General features: G+C 34.9%; 3 protein-coding genes across 16 annotated transcripts; 2 read left to right on the top strand and 1 right to left on the bottom strand.

Annotated features, from left to right (window-relative positions):
- Positions 1 to 335: 335 nt before the first annotated feature.
- On the bottom strand, positions 336 to 5,393 carry LOC102619226 (KH domain-containing protein HEN4). Of its 11 annotated transcripts, XR_008055818.1 has the most exons (11): positions 5,227 to 5,393; positions 4,131 to 4,729; positions 3,547 to 3,978; positions 3,189 to 3,446; positions 2,810 to 3,070; positions 2,519 to 2,583; positions 2,126 to 2,192; positions 1,493 to 1,945; positions 1,237 to 1,354; positions 754 to 888; positions 336 to 496 (listed from the first exon to the last, which is right to left on the bottom strand). XR_008055818.1 is itself a non-coding variant. In XM_006482558.4 (8 exons), the coding sequence occupies exons 2-7, from the start codon at positions 4,707 to 4,709 to the stop codon at positions 2,147 to 2,149; spliced, it is 1,641 nt and encodes a 546-aa protein (XP_006482621.1). In that variant the 5' UTR covers positions 4,710 to 4,729; positions 5,227 to 5,393; the 3' UTR covers positions 336 to 1,354; positions 2,126 to 2,146. The 11 variants fall into 11 exon arrangements, 3 of the variants coding, with proteins under 3 accessions (XP_006482621.1, XP_006482620.1, XP_006482622.1); XR_008055816.1 differs by having other exon boundaries at positions 754 to 1,354; XR_008055817.1 differs by having other exon boundaries at positions 336 to 888.
- Positions 5,394 to 9,326: 3,933 nt separating this feature from the next.
- Positions 9,327 to 14,812, top strand: LOC102618721 (polypyrimidine tract-binding protein homolog 1). Of its 4 annotated transcripts, XR_003065932.2 has the most exons (11): positions 9,331 to 9,678; positions 9,871 to 10,080; positions 10,669 to 10,731; positions 10,819 to 10,892; positions 11,016 to 11,111; positions 11,724 to 11,781; positions 11,907 to 12,011; positions 12,106 to 12,187; positions 13,936 to 14,001; positions 14,091 to 14,170; positions 14,284 to 14,433. XR_003065932.2 is itself a non-coding variant. In XM_025099846.2 (10 exons), exons 1-10 carry the CDS (start codon positions 9,496 to 9,498, stop codon positions 14,292 to 14,294), a joined length of 948 nt encoding a protein of 315 aa, XP_024955614.1. In that variant the 5' UTR covers positions 9,332 to 9,495; the 3' UTR covers positions 14,295 to 14,812. The 4 variants fall into 4 exon arrangements, 2 of the variants coding, with proteins under 2 accessions (XP_024955614.1, XP_006482618.1); XR_008055711.1 differs by having other exon boundaries at positions 9,327 to 9,678; positions 13,936 to 14,170; XM_025099846.2 differs by lacking the exon at positions 14,091 to 14,170 and having other exon boundaries at positions 9,332 to 9,678; positions 14,284 to 14,812.
- A 3,977-nt stretch (positions 14,813 to 18,789) lies between these two features.
- On the top strand, positions 18,790 to 20,593 carry LOC102618439 (expansin-A5). The gene is made up of 4 exons (XM_006482554.4): positions 18,790 to 19,018; positions 19,121 to 19,253; positions 19,344 to 19,632; positions 20,013 to 20,593. Exons 2-4 carry the CDS (start codon positions 19,130 to 19,132, stop codon positions 20,320 to 20,322), a joined length of 723 nt encoding a protein of 240 aa, XP_006482617.1. The 5' UTR covers positions 18,790 to 19,018; positions 19,121 to 19,129; the 3' UTR covers positions 20,323 to 20,593.
- The last annotated feature ends 281 nt before the right edge of the window (positions 20,594 to 20,874 follow it).

Genomic DNA, 20,874 nt, shown 5'->3' with positions numbered 1-20,874 from the left:
TTCAATTGTTTCCTCTGTTAAGACCTTTCTTTTTTCTTCAATTGGACTCTATGCACAACCCAAAATTAATTAACGGTTCATTTTTTATTAGAAAGTATGGATCCCCTTTGTATTATGTTTAATAAATATATGGTTTATTAATAATGTTTTTTCACAAAACTAAAAAAGATATTATAAACTTTCATCAAAGAATGACTTATCTTAAACAAAAAGTCCGTGGAAAGTGTGCTGTGGGAATTGGGATGATTGAAAAATGCATTATCATACAAGCCGGCAAACCATGCAAGTGTTCCGCCTCAATTCAAACATACAAAAATGAAACAGAGCACGGCAGCTGATCAATTTGTAACTTTGTTTTTATTCATTTTCAATATGCAAATACGTTTTCTTTTTTGTACAATCGAAATTAAGTACACTAATCGTATTGATGCCAAAAGTAAACAATGTGAATACAGTTGAATTTCCCCACAACCACTTGCCACCGTAAGATGGATACCTGCCAGAGCATATGCCCACAAGAAACAGTGCAAACAATCAGCCGCTTATTGGATAACAAAAAAATGATCTAGTGAGCAACTTTGCACATCATACGCCGAGCAACAATATGTGCCATGATCTTGTAACGGTTCATAAAAAGCAATGGTGTTGTGAAGTAACCAAACAGACCATTGCAATGTTGCATACCATAATGAGCAAATGTCACCCACTAGATCTAAAAGCACATAAGATAGGAGTTAGAAGAAGCCAACCTACCACTTGGAATTCTTAGATTCGCCTTCAAAAGCCACTGAAACATCCATAAAAAAGTCTTATACATGATACAGCATACCTTTCGATTGAGGCCTCCGAAACCACAGGCATTTTAATACATACGACAACCTCCAGAAACTACAGAAGTGAGAATACCACGAAGCTATTTCTTCAAACAGTTTAATATTTACAAACTCCTTTAGTTAATAAATTCATTAGTGGTAAGAGATATCAGATCTCTCAGTTCATCGTAGCAAAGCAAGCAATAAAAGTGACTAAGCTAGCAATTCTTCAAATGGATGTAAAATATAAATTAGCGGAATAAACTAAGGCCAATAACTCAAAGATGTAGCATGGGGAAAACTAAATTATAGGGCATAAACCTGATAGGCCATTCAGAAACTAGAAGATGGAATTTCATCAGTTCTGTGTCCATCAAAACCAAAGCCTAAATGATATCAAAACTCATTTGAGCATTGTCCACACCTGTAGTACGCTTAATGCATGATGCTTCGAGGAAATGCTGCTTCTGATGGTTCTATTGACTCCCATGGCTACACCCAATCACAATTAAAACACTAGCACTTTCCTGATTTGATTGAACCTGTTAATTAGCAAGGGATTTTCAGCCTCTAGAGCAAGGGATTTTCATTCGAAAAGTTAGAACTCACACAGCCTAACCTCACAACCACAGTTCAATAATTCTTACTTTTAGATTGATGCAAGAATAAAATAACAATACCAGTAATGTGGGTTATGTTAATTCCGCTACTTCACAGAAACTGGAAAGGTCAAAGAACAAATCCGTAAAAAAATAAAACTATTAAAACCAAGACAACATAGCTGAAGATAAACAAAGCCTACATTTAATACAAATTCCAGAGGATGGAAGTCACGGTTTTGTACTTCTAAAGGAACGTGAACTAGGGAAAATAAAAGCAAAATAAAGCAGCAACATAGGCAGCCAGCTATGTAGGTTCTTGGGAGCACAATGAGTAGAGCTTGGTAAATTTGGTGTCAAAAAGATGTCAAATTCAACAGTGAATAAACAAGTCCTCCACATATATTTAGTCCTTCTAATTACAGGCAAGAGGGTGGGCCATGAGAATGTCAACCCTGGTTCATCTGGTCTTCCGGTTTAGGCAGGCTTCATCAAAAGAGGCAGTAGGCTGGCTTCAGGCTTCATGGATCTCAGCTGTTTTAATGGGAAGGGAAAGGCAACAAGGTAAAACACGAACATCAGAATCCTATTTTGAGGGAGTTGGATAGGTTATCATATCAAACTGTCATATGTATGTGACCAGACTATATGCACCGGAGTTGCCAACTATATCAATTGAAATTGAAATAAAAGAAAATGAAAACCATAATCTACCTGCATGGACTGCACAGAATTCTAGTAATAGCTTTTGCGCCGAGAAACAGGGGCATGACTGGATAACCTGATAAGAGAAGCTAATATGAGGATTGTGGCTTCATAAGGGTGAGACAATAATTAAATGATCCCCCTAAACAATCTACAAACTATAACCTCTTCCACAAATATATGAGAAATCTTAAAATGTCTCAGTGATAGTAGATGAAAATCCATGGCATGCAAACAATAACTCCCAAAATTTGCATTCAACCAAGTACTTGAACGATCTTTCACCCCAAGGGATCAGTAAACTGCAATCTGTTGTAAGAACCAAAAAGAGAGAGGAAAAACAAACAACTAAACCAAGCTCAGGCACATTAGAAAGAACTACAAAGAATAAACAATACTTACCCAGAGCCACTTCGTCCTGAAGAATAACTTCCATAACTTCCATATGCACTGCCAGTACCACCGAGCTGCAGATAACATGAAAGATTATTATAAAGCAAATAATAGACGGGTTTAACACAAGCTGGACACATGGCAAAATGTATGAGACGGGCAAAACATAAATCATAATATAGAACAAATTAATAACCAAGCAGCAGAAGTAACTTGCCTAAAAAAATTTTAACAAATAATAATACAAGTACAAAAATTATTTTTAAAAAAGGTACACCAATTTTTTTTAAGAGGAAGTACCTGTGAACTACCATAGCTTCCATAACTATCACCAGCAGCCAAATCACTTGATCCATAGCCACCATAAGGAGGTCCACGTCCATGCCTTTTGCTATCTCTACTTTCATAATTTAAGCCATCTGACCCATTTTCTGACACGGGAATGTAAGGCAAAACAGGCACAAACGTAGAAACAGCACCCTCCCTATCGAAAAGATTTGCTCTCAACCGCGTCATTACTTGTATGAGAGCATCCTTGGCAAGATCAAGGTCTCCAGATATCTGATCATATGAAATTAACAATGTTTCTATCAGATGAAGGGAGGAGAAATAAAAAAGAAGCTAAATATACAGGACAAATTTCAGAATACACATGTAAAGGCTTTAATTTAGACTTTACCTGCACCATCTCATCATCTTCAGATGCAATTTTTGGGAGGTTTTCCTTAGGAAGTATGCGAATATTAGCTTTGGTCAGTCTCCTCATCTCAGTTATAATAGATCCTCCTTTACCAATAAGGCATCCAATACGAGAGGTTGGAACTAGAAGTCGGGTTGTGAATGAGATAAGCCCTGAATCTCTTTCAATTTTCTCACTGCACCTGGGTTGCAACCGAACGACTGCTTCTATAGTTGCAGATAGTGTGTCCTCAAAAAACTGAACGGCCCCAAATTTGAATATGTTTAGAACTATACACACCAAGACCCTCCATAATTAACCATGCATAAAAACAAACAACAAAAGAAAAAATATTCACCTCCTTCGATGAAACAGTTATTAAACAATCATCTCCTTCGGTCGATGAGCTATCAACTTTTATAGCTGCACCAGATTCCTGTCTTATCTGATTGATTATGGCACCGCCCTTGCCTATAACCCCTCCAATATTAGCAACTGGACAGACCAACCGAAGGGAAAATTCTTTTGAAGACAAATCATCCCTTGGAGCTGAATATAAAGAACGTGACCAGTCTCCAGCAGTATCACCTTTGTATCCTCCATAAGGACCCATCAATGGAGCTATTCCCACAATTGGAGCGGCAGCAGTTGGACCCACAAGTGAACCACTGGAAGAGTGGTAGTTGGAAATAGCAGAAGCAAGCAAGTGTTGAGACCGAGATGGATTATCATGAAGGCGAGATGCAATTTGACATAGAGCCTTTTTCACAACTGAAGCTTCCCCAGATATCTGGCAGCCAGAAAAAAGAATATTAAGTAAAATAACATTATGACAAGCAACCCAGTCAGAAGCCAAAGCCAAGAAGATATTAACAAATTTAACAAAGAATCTCCAGGCATAGCAGAACACTATAGGAAATTTATAAAATTCATCCAGAATACCTGCACAAGCTCATCTGACCTCAAAGCACAAGAAGGTAAATGCTCGTCCTTAAGAATGCGAATCTGCGCACCTGTTTCACTACGAATGTTCTGAACAATCTGTCCACCTTTCCCAATAACACATCCAATCTGGTCGGATGGTACAAGAAGCTTAGCAGTAACCTGGTGACCTCCATCAGAGTCTTCATCACCTCGCAATTCTTCAGCAATAACTCTATCGTGCACCTTAAATAGTGCATCCTGAGCGGGTGACACGAATTTGTCGCCATCTTCAAAGGCATTAGTCTCATCACTAGCACTGTAGACAGTAACAACACGTTCCTCAGAACCTGGAACAGTCTCACCGATTCTGATCTTTGATTTAGTGTCTATTCTTAACTGCTTGACAATCTCCCCTCCCCTTCCAATTATGCTCCCAATCTTTCTAATTGGGCACAAGTATCGGTACACGGTATCTTCTGGACCAATTATAAATTGGTCTCTATCATCACCAGTATATCTCCTTTTATTTGGGCCATGGTCAGCATAATCTGTCTGAGAGTGGCTCCGTTTTCCATAACTATTCCTCTGGCCAGCCATGACAATATTGGTGTTTATGTCTGTGCAAAATCAAAGACCAATACATGAAAATGCTTACCGTGTAACCAAAATTTATCTTCTAAATTGTTTGCACAAACTATAAATTAACCGTTCCATCACTTGGGAGGCAAATCAAACAGCTAAGCGATCTTAATGCATCAATCTGAACATAAACAGGCAATGCAGCCAATTACCCAAAGCAAGCTTCTACTTTTACAGACTCACCCGTAATTAAAAAAAAATTCAAACCCAAGATTCAATAGCATTTACCAAAAAAAAAAAAGGACAAAATCCTCCAATAAATTGTTGCTGATAGAGAAACGGCATCTTCCAGTTCAACTCATAGATAATTTCATCATAGAGTTAAGAAATTTACACATGATATGTAAAAATGAAACATGCAACGTAGATCTGATCAATGAACGGTAAAGTCAAACGCTATTTCCCAAAAAAAAAATTAAAATAGCAACAAATAAATTGAATCAAGAAATTGTAAATATAAGGACAGATACTGTACGTCGTTTGATAGATGCCGGTGAAGGCAGAAGAGAGTGTGAAACTAGAGAAAATTTCTTCTTCTTCTTCTTCTTCTTTGCAGTCACTCTCTTCGTTTCGAATTCTAGGGTTTTGACCGAGCTTGTGTTCTTTTATTTCTGCTGTTGTGTGTAATGTGTATGTGTGATGCTATGTTACACGTGCGCTACACGTCGTTCAGATTCTTGATAATCACATAGATTCCCCGTATGTTTTGGATATTCGATACAAAGTACTAATTTGTCTTAAATTGCAACAATTTACTCCTTCTTTAAAATTACAAATCATTACGGAAATTTTCAATATCTTCGGTTAATCTTTGTGGTTACTGAAAGCAGCCAAATTCACATCATGACAGATCTGGTTTTGTCGAGTTGCCAGTGAATACAAAATTAATTTGATGGATCATTCAAAAAAAAAAAAAACTATTAAATGTCGTCACATATCATAACTTATTTCATCACTTTAATTTCAATTACTTTCTAATACTTTTTCTCAATTTCTTATCTCGATAAAACATGGATAAGGAAAAAAAAATGAGAATAAAAAGACTAGAAACAAAAAAATTAAAACAATATAATGAGAATGTGATAATGTGTAGAAATTAAACGAGAAGTAACAAGAATATTCATTACTTTTTAGTAATTTTTTTCTTTTTTTTCTTTGAATTACATGAAACTACTAATCAAATTACAACTCATATTATATGAGACTATTACCGATATTTACAATCAGACAATTAGTGTGACTAATAGTTTACATTAAATATTGTATAGCACTACCTAAATTTTTACTCTCTCTAATATTCGATAAACGTCAATTCCACTCAAATTTCGAAATAAAGAAGATTACGGTGGCGTTTGTTTTTTAACTTAATGACTTAAAGTGACTTAACTTAATTAATTAAGTTAATTAGAGGTGTTTGTTTTTATAACTTAATGAGACTTTTTAGATAATTTTGACTTAATAAAATAAGTTAATTTTTTTGGCTTTTTACTTAATGGAGAAATCTAAATTAAGTCAATTACTTGCTAATGTAAAAAATATCTCTGTTTTATAATTTATTTTTCATGTCTATCCCAAAACTCACCCATAGAGATTTACCCCACATAAAAATATCCATATTTTTTATTTCTTATATTATATACGATAAAATTTGAAATTTATGGTATTTTATATATTAAAATTCCAAAACAATTATATATTCACTTGAATATAGTTTTACTTATAAATGTTAAAATATTGTGATATTTAATATATTATTTATTTGACATTCAAATTTAATAAGGATACAAATGTAAAAGTACATATTTTCAGCTTTTTAGGTTGAAAAAAAAAACAACTTAATACTTATTTTATGAGATTCAGACGAAAAAATAAACATATTATTCAGATTCAGACATTCAGACCTATTCAGAATTCAGACTAATTCAGGTCTATTCAGATTTTAGACAAAAAAATAAACGCCACCTACCTTAACTCAAATTTGAAAAATGAAATTAACCCCCTACATGCTTTTTTTGGTTCGAACCACTACCCTCACCGTTGTTAGGGAGTGGTTCTTTGGCCGGGTGGTTTACTAACATTCTCTTAAGACTCCTTGTTTAGGATATATGATATGAAATTTTGAGAATAAAATAATAAAAATGAAATGGACAATTATGACTTTCTAGTATTCTCTCATGACCTTTTTGGCATTTAAATAGAATATAAATCAAGTAGTGTGTTAAGATCTACTAAACTAAGATTGAAAATAGGTGAAAGAGTTAATGATAAAGGGTCTTACCATGACTATTAATGATTCCATCATCAATTAATCTTTAAACACCATAGGTGACAATCCCTTTTAATAGGGGACCTAGAATTTTTTATTAACCAGGGTTAATTTATAAAATTATGGTAAATATTTGTATAAGCATCAATTGGTGGAAAGGAGTGAGAAAACATACGGTAAAACGTCTCTAAAATAATATTGTTGGGATTCAAAAAAATATTATTTTAACAAGATTATTTATTTATTGATAAATGAATATTTGTTAATTTATGAAGAGTTTTCTTGGTACATGTATAAAAGAGGTGTAAAGAGAAACAACTAAGAATAATGATTGCTATGATCATAGAATATGCTAAAATTGGTCTATAATGTGCTTTGTATACACATTATAAAGGAAGAAATTATGGAGTAGTGAGCCCAATTAAGGAAGAATATGGTTGACAAATAATCCTTGAGATTTAGCTTTAATAGTGACAAAATTTGTGTGATACCGGTGTTATTTTACACAGTGCATGAAACATAGAATACAAACTCTATAAATACATAATCCATTATTTTTAACTTTAGACTCAAATCATTAGAATCATGGCTTCTCATATGAAAAGAGTAAAAAAAATTACATTGATTGATCAGACCTCTCCATAAGCCAATCAATAATATCAAATACTTTTAAAATGTCAACTGAATATTTGTCAAATGAGATGAAGAACAAGAATGTGAAGAGATACAAACCGGCAAAATATCCCGAGTTGAAAAAAGTATTATATGAGTGGTTTCTCCAATATCAAGAGAAAGTAAACATGACTGGAGAAATGATCCAAACCAAAGCAAAAGAGTTTTTGTAGAAAATGTACGGCAACTCTAATCCAAAATTTAATTTCTCAAGTGGTTGGCTCAATCGATTTAAGGCGAGACATGAAATTAAATCTTATCGAAGATTTGGTGAAAGTAGTTCGATAGCTATGGAGAATATTAAAGCTACTTTACCAAGTATAAAAACTAAATTAGACCAACTTCAATAGAAGGATATTAATAATACGGATAAAATGAGTTTATTCTATCGTTTGGAAGCAGATTATTTGCTTGCTACAAAGCAATTGGAAGGATGGAAAAAGGATAAAGAGAGAATTGCTATGGTTGTTTGTAATGATAATAATAATTTATGACTATTACTTTTTTTATTATTGTTGTTGTCATTATTATTATTATTACTACTAAGGGGGATTGTCACTTTCCCCCCGATGGTAATCAACATATATCATTTACCCCCTTGTTGTTTTCATAATGGCCAAAAAACCTCCTTACAGCATAAATTTACAATATTACCCTTATTTTTAGATATTCTTTTATTTACATTTATTATAAATTAAATAAATTACATGAATAGAAACTAAATAAAAAAATTAAGTATTAAAAATAAAAAATATATGTTTTGATATGAGCAAAAAAATTAATAATAACCTTTTTCTTGTAATTATTTATTTTGTGATCATTTTCTTATAAGAAACATTTTGTAATATTTTAAAATTAAATGTAAAAAGTATAGGGAAAATATTTTATTATTTATCTTATAATAAATTTTTATTTGTCATTCAAGTTTTCTTATAATAATTTTTTTCTCATTTTATAATAATTTTCTTATATATTTTTAATGAGAAAAATTTCACAAAATAACTAAGTACAAGAAAAACAATTTATTATTAATTTTTTTGCTCATATCAAAACATATATTTCTTGTTTTTAATGTTTAATTTTTTATTTAGTTTCTATTCATGTAATTTATTTAATTTATAATAAATATAAATAAAAGAGTAGTTGAAAATAAAGGTAATATTGTAAACTTATGTTGTCACGAGGATTTTTGGTCATTATAAAAACATTAAGGGAAAAAATGGTATATGTTGATTACTATAGGGGTGAAAGTGTCAATCTCCCTTACTACTAATAATACCTTTTTCTGAATTAAAATAAATGAAATTTATTAATAGAGATGAAGTTGTATGTCTTTTCTTTTAGAAACATTAGGGAGTTTTATATATTTTTCTCCAAATATTGAGGGGCCAACAGTCATTTTTCGTATTTTATTATAAATATACAATATTATCTTTTTTTTATTAAAATAAATAGAATTATTAATGAATAAAAGACTTATATGCCTTTTTATATATTTTTTTCAAACGTTGTAACCTAACAGTCCGCTTCTCTAAATTTTTTTATGCACAACAACCAGAAGATGAAAATTCATGAAATGATAATTCCGTCTCAAAATGCGATTTTACCTGACGGGCACAAACAAACACACCCTTCACTAGATAAAAACCCCAGTCATAACCACATGGACACGGTGTCATACTGTCATTTCTCGCAAACATAAAAAACTGATTCGTAATCACAAACAGCGATAAAAACTTTCCGAAAAATCACCGAATTTTCCTTTCTGGACAACCAAACAGAATAAAAAACACACCAAAACCCTAGATGTCGAGCTCGAGCCAGCCGCAATTCCGGTACACGCAGACTCCATCGAAGGTCCTCCACCTCCGTAACTTGCCCTGGGAGTGCATAGAAGAGGAGCTCGTTGAGCTATGTAAACCCTTCGGCAAGATCGTCAACACCAAGTGCAATGTCGGCGCCAATCGAAACCAGGCCTTCGTCGAATTCGTAAGTGCTGCGGTCCTTTTTCGCTTGTTCAATTCTGTTTTGTTTCAATTTTCGGCCTGTTTGGTTCTGTAGAAATTAGGTTCTGGGAAAATTCTTGAGAATTTGAACTATTGTTAGAAAGTTTATGATTAGTTGATTTAGGGTTTTTTTTATCTAATCGGACGAGCTAATAAACACAGTTATATCTTGCAGGCAGACTTGAATCAAGCCATTTCGATGGTTTCCTATTATGCTTCGTCATCAGAGCCTGCACAGGTTCGTGGTAAAACTGTGTATATTCAGTATTCAAATAGACATGAAATTGTGAACAACAAGAGTCCAGGAGATGTTCCTGGAAATGTCTTACTGGTAACCATCGAAGGTGTTGAAGCTGGTGATGTGAGCATTGATGTTATTCACTTGGTAAGTGCTTTCTACTTGCTTGTTATCACGTCTGGTTTTGCATAATCTGATGTTATGAGCCCGTGTATGCTTCTCATTATCCAAGCTTGAAATGACATGTTAAACTCTAAAGTTACTGTGGAGCAGATGTGGCTTAGTGTTTCATGATCAGAGTCTTTAAAGGTGAAACCATACATGTTTAAAATCAATTGAACTGCAGTTGGTGTATGCCACTTATAATTAGTTAACTTGGAGGACCTGAACGAAGACTGTTTTTATCTGTTCTTTACAACTTGATTAAATTATGTCAATTTTGATTATAACCAATTGGATCACAGATGGTTATGCCTCTTATTTAGATGCTTTTGTTGGAGACAGTTTGGAAATTTTATCATGTCCGTCATACACCTTTCTAAGGTCTATCTTGAGGCATATATGTACAGGTGTCATTCTGCACTTATATCTTATCTGTTTGCAATTTCTTTTCTCCCCCCCCCCCCCCCCCCCCCCCGGTGAAATGATGTTTGAGATGATTCCTGGTGGTAGATTTATCGTACATCTTTAATTTTTCTTTAAGATGTGATCATGTCTATCTGGTACTTGTTTTAGGTCTTTTCTGCTTTTGGCTTTGTGCATAAGATTGCCACCTTTGAAAAGGCTGCTGGTTTCCAGGTAAGAGATCAGATATTGGTTCTGCATATCTTTGAAATTTCCTTTGATTTTCTGTGTTATTCTCAACTCCGTGACATATCTTGGCAGGCGTTAATCCAGTTTACCGATGCTGAGACTGCATCTTCTGCCAGGAATGCTTTGGACGGGAGAAGTATTCCCAGGCATGCACTGCTTCTGCGCACCTCAACTATTTCATATTGTGCATGTTTCGATTGTAATTAGTGTAGACTTAGCAGGAACATTATTTGGAATTTGCTTATTTTGTGTCATGATGTGTCAATTAGGTACTTGCTTCCAGAGCATGTTGGTTCCTGTCATTTGCGTATTTCTTATTCTGCGCACACAGATCTGAATATCAAGTTTCAGTCTCATAGGAGCAGGTAATGGTGAACTTAAGAAGTTGATAATCTGATTATTTATTTATTTTTTTGTGATCATGTTTATTGCTTAAGTCTCTTACTCGTACAGTGTTCTTTTTTGTCATTTGAGTTCTTGCTAATTGATGCGTGTGCTTCTTGTCATCTAGGGCCTTAGTGAAGCTGTCATGGCTGCATAGTAATTTTCTTAATCTTTGATGGTAGTTTAATGCATTTGCAAATGTTACTGTTGTCCGAGTTCCTTGTCCATTGACTGTGAAATTATATTGAAGTATCACTTTGGTTATGTGAACAATTTTTAAACTCTTCTTACAACTTTTAAATTCGCGTTACAGTTTATATTTAGCCTTGTTTGCCAAACCACTATGAGCATTTTAAATTCTCTATTGCATTATATTCTCTAATTTCATGCTAGGAACTTCCTTGCAGATCCCTGTGTGCATCATATGTGGTGTTCAATGTTTAAGTTGATTTGCATGATGATTTAAGTTTTGCCTTGTTTATAATTTTGTTTGAATGCTTCCGAATTTCTGCTACAGTTTCTGAAGCTTCTGTGTAGGCTATGGTGTCTAATGTATCAATGACGAATATAGGTTTGTTTGTCTAACACTGCAGGGACTATACAAATCCCTATCTTCCTGTGAATCCTACTGCAATTGAGGGCGTTATGCAGGTATCCCTCTTGACAATACACCACAGCAAACTACTGCCCCCTGCCACACCCAAAACCCCTCTCTTCTTTTTTTGGTGTGTGTGTTTTTTTAGTATGAGTGTGTACTAACAAGCTGTCACCTTCAGCCTACTATTGGTCCTGATGGAAAAAAGAAAGAACTTGAGAGCAATGTACTTCTGGCTTCAATTGAGAATATGCAGTATGCTGTCACAGTAGACGTTCTTAACACAGTGAGAATTCTATATATGCATGCTTCATTCTAATGCATTACTGTTTTACTACATTAGTTTTGCTGAAAGAGTGCTGCCTCTTTATCCGTGATAGGTATTTTCTGCATTTGGCACAGTTCAGAAAGTTGCCATATTTGAGAAAAATGGTGGAACGCAGGCTCTGATTCAATATCCTGGTTTGTCACCTTCCATGAAGATGTTATGGTTCCCATTTTGTTTTTTTGTTTTTGTTAAACATTTGTCTCCATTATTAACTCCTCCCTTTTTCTCAAACCTTGTTTCTTATCCATAATTGCTCTTTTATCTATTTCTTGTATGCTTTATCTATTTCTTGTATGCAAGAGTCTGCTTGGCTCATGAGAATTTCTTTAAGCTGTTGATTCTCCACCTTGAAGACTCTTTCCAGAGTTGGGGCTGATACTTAGTCAATATTGTCATTGCATAAGGTTAAAATGTTATTTTTATTTGATTTTAAACTTCAAATTCATCTTAATATTCCTTTTCTTCATCTCTCTCTGCCTTTCTTCCACCGCCCCTTTCTCTCTCCATGTGTGCTCTCATCTCTCTCACTCATTCAAGATGAAAAAAATGTAATTGAATCCACAGATTTTCAGAATCCGCACCCTTGTTGGCTCGAGGACCTTTTCTGTCAAACACATAGAGTGAAGTCTAGTGCTTAAGAAATCAATGATGGATTGGTATTTTGGCTAATTTTGAAACTTCTGTTTTCGGTTCGTTTATATGTTTAGATATCAAAATTGGTATTGGAGTAAGAAGATTCTCTAAATGATATATTTTTCAGTACATTGTATTCATGGTTATGTGGAAGTGAGTACATGGGATAAATCTCTGTAATGATTTTTGTAAGTGATGAGGTTTCAAGTCTGTTGGACAAAGAAGAAGTGTTAGTATGAAGCAGCTGCTCTTAAGACCTTTGATTGGGATCTTTTTTACATATCACTGAGTATAACTACATTTTATCGATTGTTGGGATTCATTTCTCGAATCTAATGAAAGAGAGTATTCTGAATGTCTGTAGTTTTATGGTATTGTGATATTGGGAGGGCCAATTTTAAGTACAATGGGACAAATGGTTTTGCCAACACCTAAATTTTATATTTAGCAACTTGAAATACTCTTTGGTGTTGGTGTCTTGGTGATCAATTATGTGTTGGTTGAATTGCTGCCTTCGCTGTGACTTGGCAGGGGTTTTTTTCTAGTATGTTTTTCATCACTAGATGGCCACATAAGAATCTGAAATTTTCCCTCCTGTCAGGCTGGAGAATGCAAAGGTGTGGCAAGTCTTGGAAGAGCAATTATTGCTTTTTGACAAATTTGCTATTAAAATTATTACTTTTGACTCTTTTGCAATGAGCTAAGATTTGGAAGGTAAACCCCATTTTTGCCCCCATTGGAGATTTGGAGAGCCTCAATACACTATATTGTAGCTTGCTGATTTACTCTTCATCTTGCAGTTTCTTTTGTGGTTCTTACTAGGATTAGTACTCCTCTATATTAGAAAGAGGAAGATATGAAGCACAAGGTTGTCTGCTTCTTGCAGCAAAAATTCTGGTTTGGTAATTTGGAGGTTTTTCATATCGTAAAATTCCAATATTGGGACTAAAGTATCTCTCTCTTATTGGAAAATTTTAAGCTAATTGTCTCTTTTTTGAAGGGAGAAAAGTGAATTTGTCACCATATTTGTGGGTTGTTTTATCCACTGTTCCTTTGAGTCCTGCTTCTGTCATTTGCTAATGTTTTGTTTCCGTGAGTGGTGCCCATTCAAATGTTTTATCATTGATGTCAGATTATCTACCTTTGTTTTTTCATTTGAAAATTTTTGGTATTTATGATAATTGCTTTATTTCATTTTTTAAATGACCAAAATTTAGACTGTCCTGATGTTCATGTTGTTATTTTCCAGACATTACAACTGCAGCAGTTGCAAAAGAATCTTTGGAGGGACACTGCATTTATGATGGTGGCTATTGTAAGCTTCATCTATCATACTCTCGTCATACTGATCTTAATGTTAAGGTATTAATATGTGTTTTTGAATTAATGTTCATGAGAAAATAGAAAAAAGGAAAAAAAATTAGACATCCTTAGAAGAAAAAGTGGATTCCTTCATGATCGAAAAAAGATATGGTCGCTTAAAAGTACGCTTCTTGACACTTGGTTCCCCCCTGTTTGTAATTAAGTTCATTTCTATTATATGGTTTGTGAAATTCCCTTTGTTAAAACAAATTAATTTGTCAATTGCTTTCTGTAGGCTTACAGTGATAAAAGTAGAGATTATACAGTCCAAGATCAGACTTTGCTCGCTACACAGCAGATCCCCAGCATCCCTGCTGCTCCATTGGTATGGCAAAGTCATCAGGCGGCTCCAATGTATAGTGGAAGTGAGTATGCAACTGCAGTGCCTGGTCAAGTTCCTCCTGGACAAGTGCCGTCTTGGAACCCATCTGCACAGGCCAGACCCGCAGCCTATGTGTCGGCTTCAGGACCTTTTCCTGGTCAAACATACCCACAATCTCCGGTTTCCGCTTATGCCACTGCTCCAACACCCACTGGTTCCTCACCCTTGTCATTGACACAGCCAGGAGTTCCGCCTGTCCGACCTGGTGGAGCTTCACCACCAGGCCATCCTCCTTACTACGTTAGATGAGTTGTATCTTTTCCTTATTTACTTAAAATGAACTTCTCGCATTGTTCTGGTGAAATTGACTCAAAAAATTCTTCAAAGCCTGCACGTTGATTGGGAGAGACATAAATTCTTAATTTTTGTTCTTTTTTATGCTTGTCGATTGTGTCCGCTGATGTTTGCCAAATGACATCTTTTGTTGATATTCAATGAAATGAGCTTTTTCAGTTCAGAATAAATTACGACCGGAAAATCTTTAATATTGATATTTGAAACTTTTGAGGGAATGCAACAAATAAAATTAGTAATTTGTCCAAATAAACCTTAATAAGCATCTATGAAAAATGAATTTGTTTTATATTTTTTATGGTAACATCGTTCGGTAAATCATTTACACCCCCTGCTGTACACCTCAGTAAGGTTGCGTAGGAGACAAAAAATTTTCTATGATCAATGAGCCAAATGGGTTTGTCCATCTTCAGGACTTTCTCGAACAGTGTACTTAAAGCCCGTTACTGATGTCTCAGTTTCGTGGCTGGCCCACTAGTTGGTCCAGGGGGTTCAAAATTTTCAGCACCCATGTGACTACCATGTGAGTGTGGGTTCTCCTTCTCGGTTACAAAAATGTACTTCATCTTGTGCAGGCAATTTTAATCAATCTCTCTGGAGCTCAAGCACTTTCAACTTGACTTGTAAGCATCAACCTGTCTCTAGCTAGAAAAGGAAAAGATAATAATAAATAAATAAATAAAAACTGCACACCGACATTTTCTAATTGAAATATTTACTTCTACTGTTCTTCATGATGTCGATGCTTGATAAAATATCTTGGGATTCAGTTTATGTAATCTCACATCAGAGTCGACGAGTAGGGTTTATATAATGAAAAAGAAATATAAGACATTGAAACCCAACATTGGAAGATGCATGTTTGAGTCGCAGGGTAAGGACTTCTTTTGCCTTGAGTAGATTATCATCGTTATGAGTATGCATGGTCCACATTGTAAGTCTCTAGAAGGAGATTCACTTTTACATGCTTTTGATTTTAGAATCATCTTTGCAATATCTTGTGTGCTATATACAACTCGTTCATACAGATATATGTTTCATTGATGCCGGGTGGTGACCAGACCACCTGCATAGAGAAGGGGATATGTACCAAAGTTGAAATGTTAGCTTGCTTGTTCAGTCATCAGCAGCTAAATAACCTGAAATACTCAAAAATAAATCTAAACGAAAACAATTTTACTGACTTCAAATGATAATACCGGCCCTATACCAAATACTTGATGAAGTTTACATGCTGCGGGGACGAGCATGTGCTACAAAATGTATTTCATGCAACTTCATCGCTCAATTTTGCATCTTAACCACACGTGATATGTACGTTGTTCTCGGACAGATAAGTCCTGCAGCATGGATTCTGGTTACTTTTTGATATTACAGAAGTTGTGCAATTGAGAACAATTATGGAGAATCCTGTGATCCGAAAGTTGCTTACATTTACCCGGAAATTGTCTTCCAACACATTAGGCCTAGCTAGTTAGGCTAAGCTTATAAGGTAAAAATTTGCAGCAGTAAATTGTTTTCGGCTTTGAAGAATTTGACAGAGCTCCAGAATTTTGTTACTTCAGAACTATATCTAATTCTTAGAATCATATTTGCATCCCTTACTGTTTTACATTCTTTCAGTTGGCCATGGAGGTGATAATTAACCAATTGTTGCCGCGTAACATAATGAACGCTAAGTTAATTTTTCATGAGATGCTATTGCTGCACATGTACACTGAAAATTTAGACAATGTCACATCTGTTGTAGATCGGATCATTTGATTTCACATGCTCTTAAAATTCAAGTTCAAACAAGCACACATGAGTGTTGCATCAGAAAGTTAAAGCTACCACTGAAGTCCATATCATGGCATCTTATTCTGAATTTATGCAAGAGCATGAGTTGCCTGACTGCATGTATGCTGAAAGCTATATTTCAGAATGCCCCCAAAAGGCTTGGCCCCATGATTCGTTGTAAATATATGAACAAGTTGATTCCCATCTAATCTAAAAACGTAAAATGTTGTGGCCACTATGAAATAGAATCACCAGCTCTTAATTATAAATGAGTGGCCTGTAAAACTAATTATTTACCAAACACCTGGATGTCCATGCTTTTATTATTAATTTCTGATGAGAAGCGTTTTTCACACTTCCTCTTAAGGTTCTCAAATCAAGCAACGAAATTTGTCACAAGAGCAGTCAGTTTTCAAGCATAAGCATGTTATGTCCCACCTAATCTAGTCTAAAAGATATGTCTCTTTGCACTTGACTAGGCAAAGTCTCCATTGATAATGGAGTTTCATGAAATTATTAATTCAAAATCAACCTTCTCTCTTTTAATAAATCAAGAAGTGACTTCTTTTCTTCAAAATCTGATCCTCTGTTAGCGCAAAAAGATATGGGACCATGGTCATGAAGCAACTTATGCATTTGGCCTTAGAATTTTCATCAGTGGGATAAAAAGTTTAGTTAGTTAGCGATGGTCATTGACAAATGACAACATTAAATTAGTTAGCGATGTTCATTGAAAAAACATTAAATCCTAAACGAGACACACCCAATATGTGAAAATGATAGTAATGAGTTGTTGTAATATTTAGGCTCATCTCATGGACATCTTAAAGTAACCACAATTTAAAGTATTGATCAGAAAATTGGTCATATTTCCACCCACTATACTGGTTCTTTTCAATGCTACTCACCCATGACCCATTATAGCTTCAAAGCAGCAAAAGGTTTTGAAGCACACAGAATCAAAATCTTTATTACCATAAGAAAACGTTTTGTTGTTATGCAAAAAAGCTGCAAGAGTTGTGCGCCACTTAATGAGAGATGGACAGTGCTGGCCCTACACATAGCTTTGGTGAATCCTCAGTGAAAGTTGATAAGAGAGAGCCCAAAACCCAGTTACCGCGGCAATTTTGTGGAGGTTCTAGATAGAAATCTCGCTATATTTTGAATTACCAATCACAGCATCTCCTTTTCATATTGATCAGAACTTCAATCAACGGATTTAACCCCTCATTTTTATTATCTGGGTTCTTTACAATCAAATTAAAATTAGATTATGAAGTAATATTTTTTATTATAATTTTGTTTTGATGAGCTCTAAATCAGATCCAAAAAAGAACTAGTGGGAAGGCAAATTACAATTTCCGCTCATCATTTTTAGTATAATAAATGAGACGGCACCATTTCTCAATCAGATCAAGCTATTCATCAAACACAAGAACATCATACATGTGCACTTATCCCATTATCAAGTCCACTTCCATGAATGGCATTTAATAGCAATGTCACCACACAGATATAGACCGCATGGACACTTTAGAGTTAAAGACTTTATAACTAGGGAATATATCAGCTTTCTCATACCTTTAATTCATCAATATATCTTCACTGAATTCTCAAATTTTACCATGTAGTATCAAAAGAAGAATGCTACACGGCTCCTATTAAATTTGCATCCAAAGCTATCATACTCCTCCCAACCAATAATGCAAAAAATTAGTGCATTATGATTCCTTTACAGGTTTTTCGAAAACAAAAACCGTGAAGGTCTAGCTTTACAGGCTACAGCAACCGATATCCTACTCCTACAGTGTATGAACAAGTAGTTACAAAAAGATTTGGATAAGTTCTAAAGTCGCTGCAATATTCTTATTGCAAAGTAACAATTTCAGCATGAACCATTTCCAGTGATTCAAAAGACAATGCATGTTTTTACAGCAATCTTCTTGTCATGTGTTTCAACTTATTATTTTTATTTTCATTATAATTGGTTAATTTCAAATTAAGTGTATATATGTCAAAATGTATTGGATGGTCATATCTGCAATGCGTATGCCCTACCCAAGTTTTACTCGCGACATTTTAAGTGACTAACATATTTTTTTGAGAGGTCTATTCAGGCTATATCCCTCACAAGTATTTCTCCATTTACACTAATGTGAGCCAGTCCCATTTTGTCTGTCTACATCTAGAGCTCAAATTTTCTAAAGCTCTATGCCATATTCACTTAAAACCACATTCATTTTCATGGCATTTCTCAAAAAGGACACTGGACAGCTTCAAAACCACGCGGTTTGAGCCTTGAAGCCCCAAAACCACTAGCAAGCCCTCATTAAGAAAACCACATTGTTTCTACAAAAATCACAGTCTCAAAAACAACTTACTGTTACCATTTGCATGTTCCCAACAGGCTCAAAGATAATTGTCAGGTTGTCAGTCCTGTTTGATGTTGACTTCCCTCTAACTCTATTTATTTCCCCTCAAGCTTTCATTTCCTCAAACAAACTCTCCTTCAAAGGTTCATTTTCTTGCCTTCTCTCCCAATTTAATCATACTATATAGTTAGTCATTAGTTACAGTACTATGTTACATTCTAGTACTAATATGCCATATTTTGCAGGAAAAAAAAATGGCTCTTTGGGTGATTCTTTGTGTTGGGTTTCTCTCATTGGTCTCATCCGTTCAAGGTTATGGAGGTTGGATTAATGCTCATGCAACTTTCTATGGAGGTGGTGATGCTTCTGGCACAATGGGTATGTAAAATGTCACATAACAAAACTGAAGTATGTAAGTTGTAGTAAAATTTCAATGTGGTGATTGTATTTTGGTAACTTTTCTTTTAGGGGGCGCTTGTGGGTACGGCAATTTGTACAGCCAAGGTTATGGTACTAATACCGCAGCACTTAGCACTGCTTTGTTCAACAATGGCCTAAGTTGTGGAGCTTGCTTTCAAATTATGTGCGCTAATGACCCGCAATGGTGCCTGCGTGGCTCCATCATTGTCACTGCCACTAACTTTTGCCCTCCTGGAGGCTGGTGTGATCCTCCTAACCACCACTTTGATCTCTCTCAGCCTGTCTTCCAACACATTGCCCAGTATAGAGCTGGTATTGTTCCTGTAATCTACAGAAGGTAAGTGTTTGAAATGAAACATATGTAAATATTATGTTCTAACCGTTACAGTTAATTACAGTTTTTGTCTTATGCTCGCCTTGAGTTTGTTATTTTTCATTATGGTTCCTTATGGAACAAAAATGTTTGTTTCACCGCTAACTAAAAGGTCTTTTCAAGTACTCCAATATGTTTGCATAGGTCTCTACTTTCGCCTTTTGTGTGAGAAGCATGTTTGATGTCAATCTTGTACGCTAAAGAGGCTTGGTAAAAACTGTTTAATTTTTGTGAGCCATATTCAGGCTTAATCATTTGGTATCAGTCTTGCATTATTTACTAATTTTCAGATCTTCAACGACCGGCTTAAGCTGTTAAACCTGACTTTATGCAAACTTTTTCAGGGTGAGATGCAAGAGAAATGGGGGCATAAGGTTCACAATCAATGGCCATTCTTACTTCAATTTAGTTCTAATAACAAACGTGGGTGGAGCTGGTGACGTGCGTGCTGTATCCATCAAAGGTTCAAGGACTAGATGGCAACCGATGTCGAGAAACTGGGGCCAAAACTGGCAAAGCAACTCGTATCTTAATGGACAAAGCCTCTCTTTTGTTGTGACCACAAGTAATGGCCACAGTGTTGTTTCTTACAATGTTGCCCCTCCTAAGTGGTCATTTGGGCAGACTTATACCGGCAGACAATTTCGATATTAGGCTTAATTAAGTTAAAATCAAGCAACCCTTTTAGTATTTTTAATTAGCTCTAGCGATATGGGTGCGTACAAAATTAATTCTGAATTGGCCCTTATGTGCTTTAGTACCATTTATGAGAGTGTTTGCATGCAGTTTTTTCATGCTTTTGACTTGAGTGGCTGCTGCTGGGAGATAAAAGAGAAGTGATAGAAATTCTGCTTAAAAGCAGGTTCCAATACATAAAATGTATTTGAGAAGTGCTATAGTGGAAAGCATTTTGTTATTGCCTTAATGCTTTTGTATGGTAAATGAAATTATATATATATATATATATATATATATATATATATATATATATATAAATAAAAGCTGTTATATTCTCCTTTTGTTCCTAAGCTCAATTTGTGCAATGTGAAAGGTAAAAATTTCAGTCTGTCTCGCAACAGTTTTCGTAAAACTCGTAACTAACGAAGTTAGATAACACTGTTTAATTTCAAATCTCTATTTTAAAATGCGTTGATACTCGTGATGAAAAAGAACTCTTTAACGAATATATATAGCACCTCAATTTCA

This window comes from Citrus sinensis, chromosome 6 (assembly GCF_022201045.2).
Source record: "Citrus sinensis cultivar Valencia sweet orange chromosome 6, DVS_A1.0, whole genome shotgun sequence".
NCBI classification, from domain to species: Eukaryota; Viridiplantae; Streptophyta; class Magnoliopsida; order Sapindales; family Rutaceae; genus Citrus; species Citrus sinensis.
Note: the sequence above shows the minus strand (reverse complement) of the source record. Positions and strands in the feature narration are given on the sequence as shown.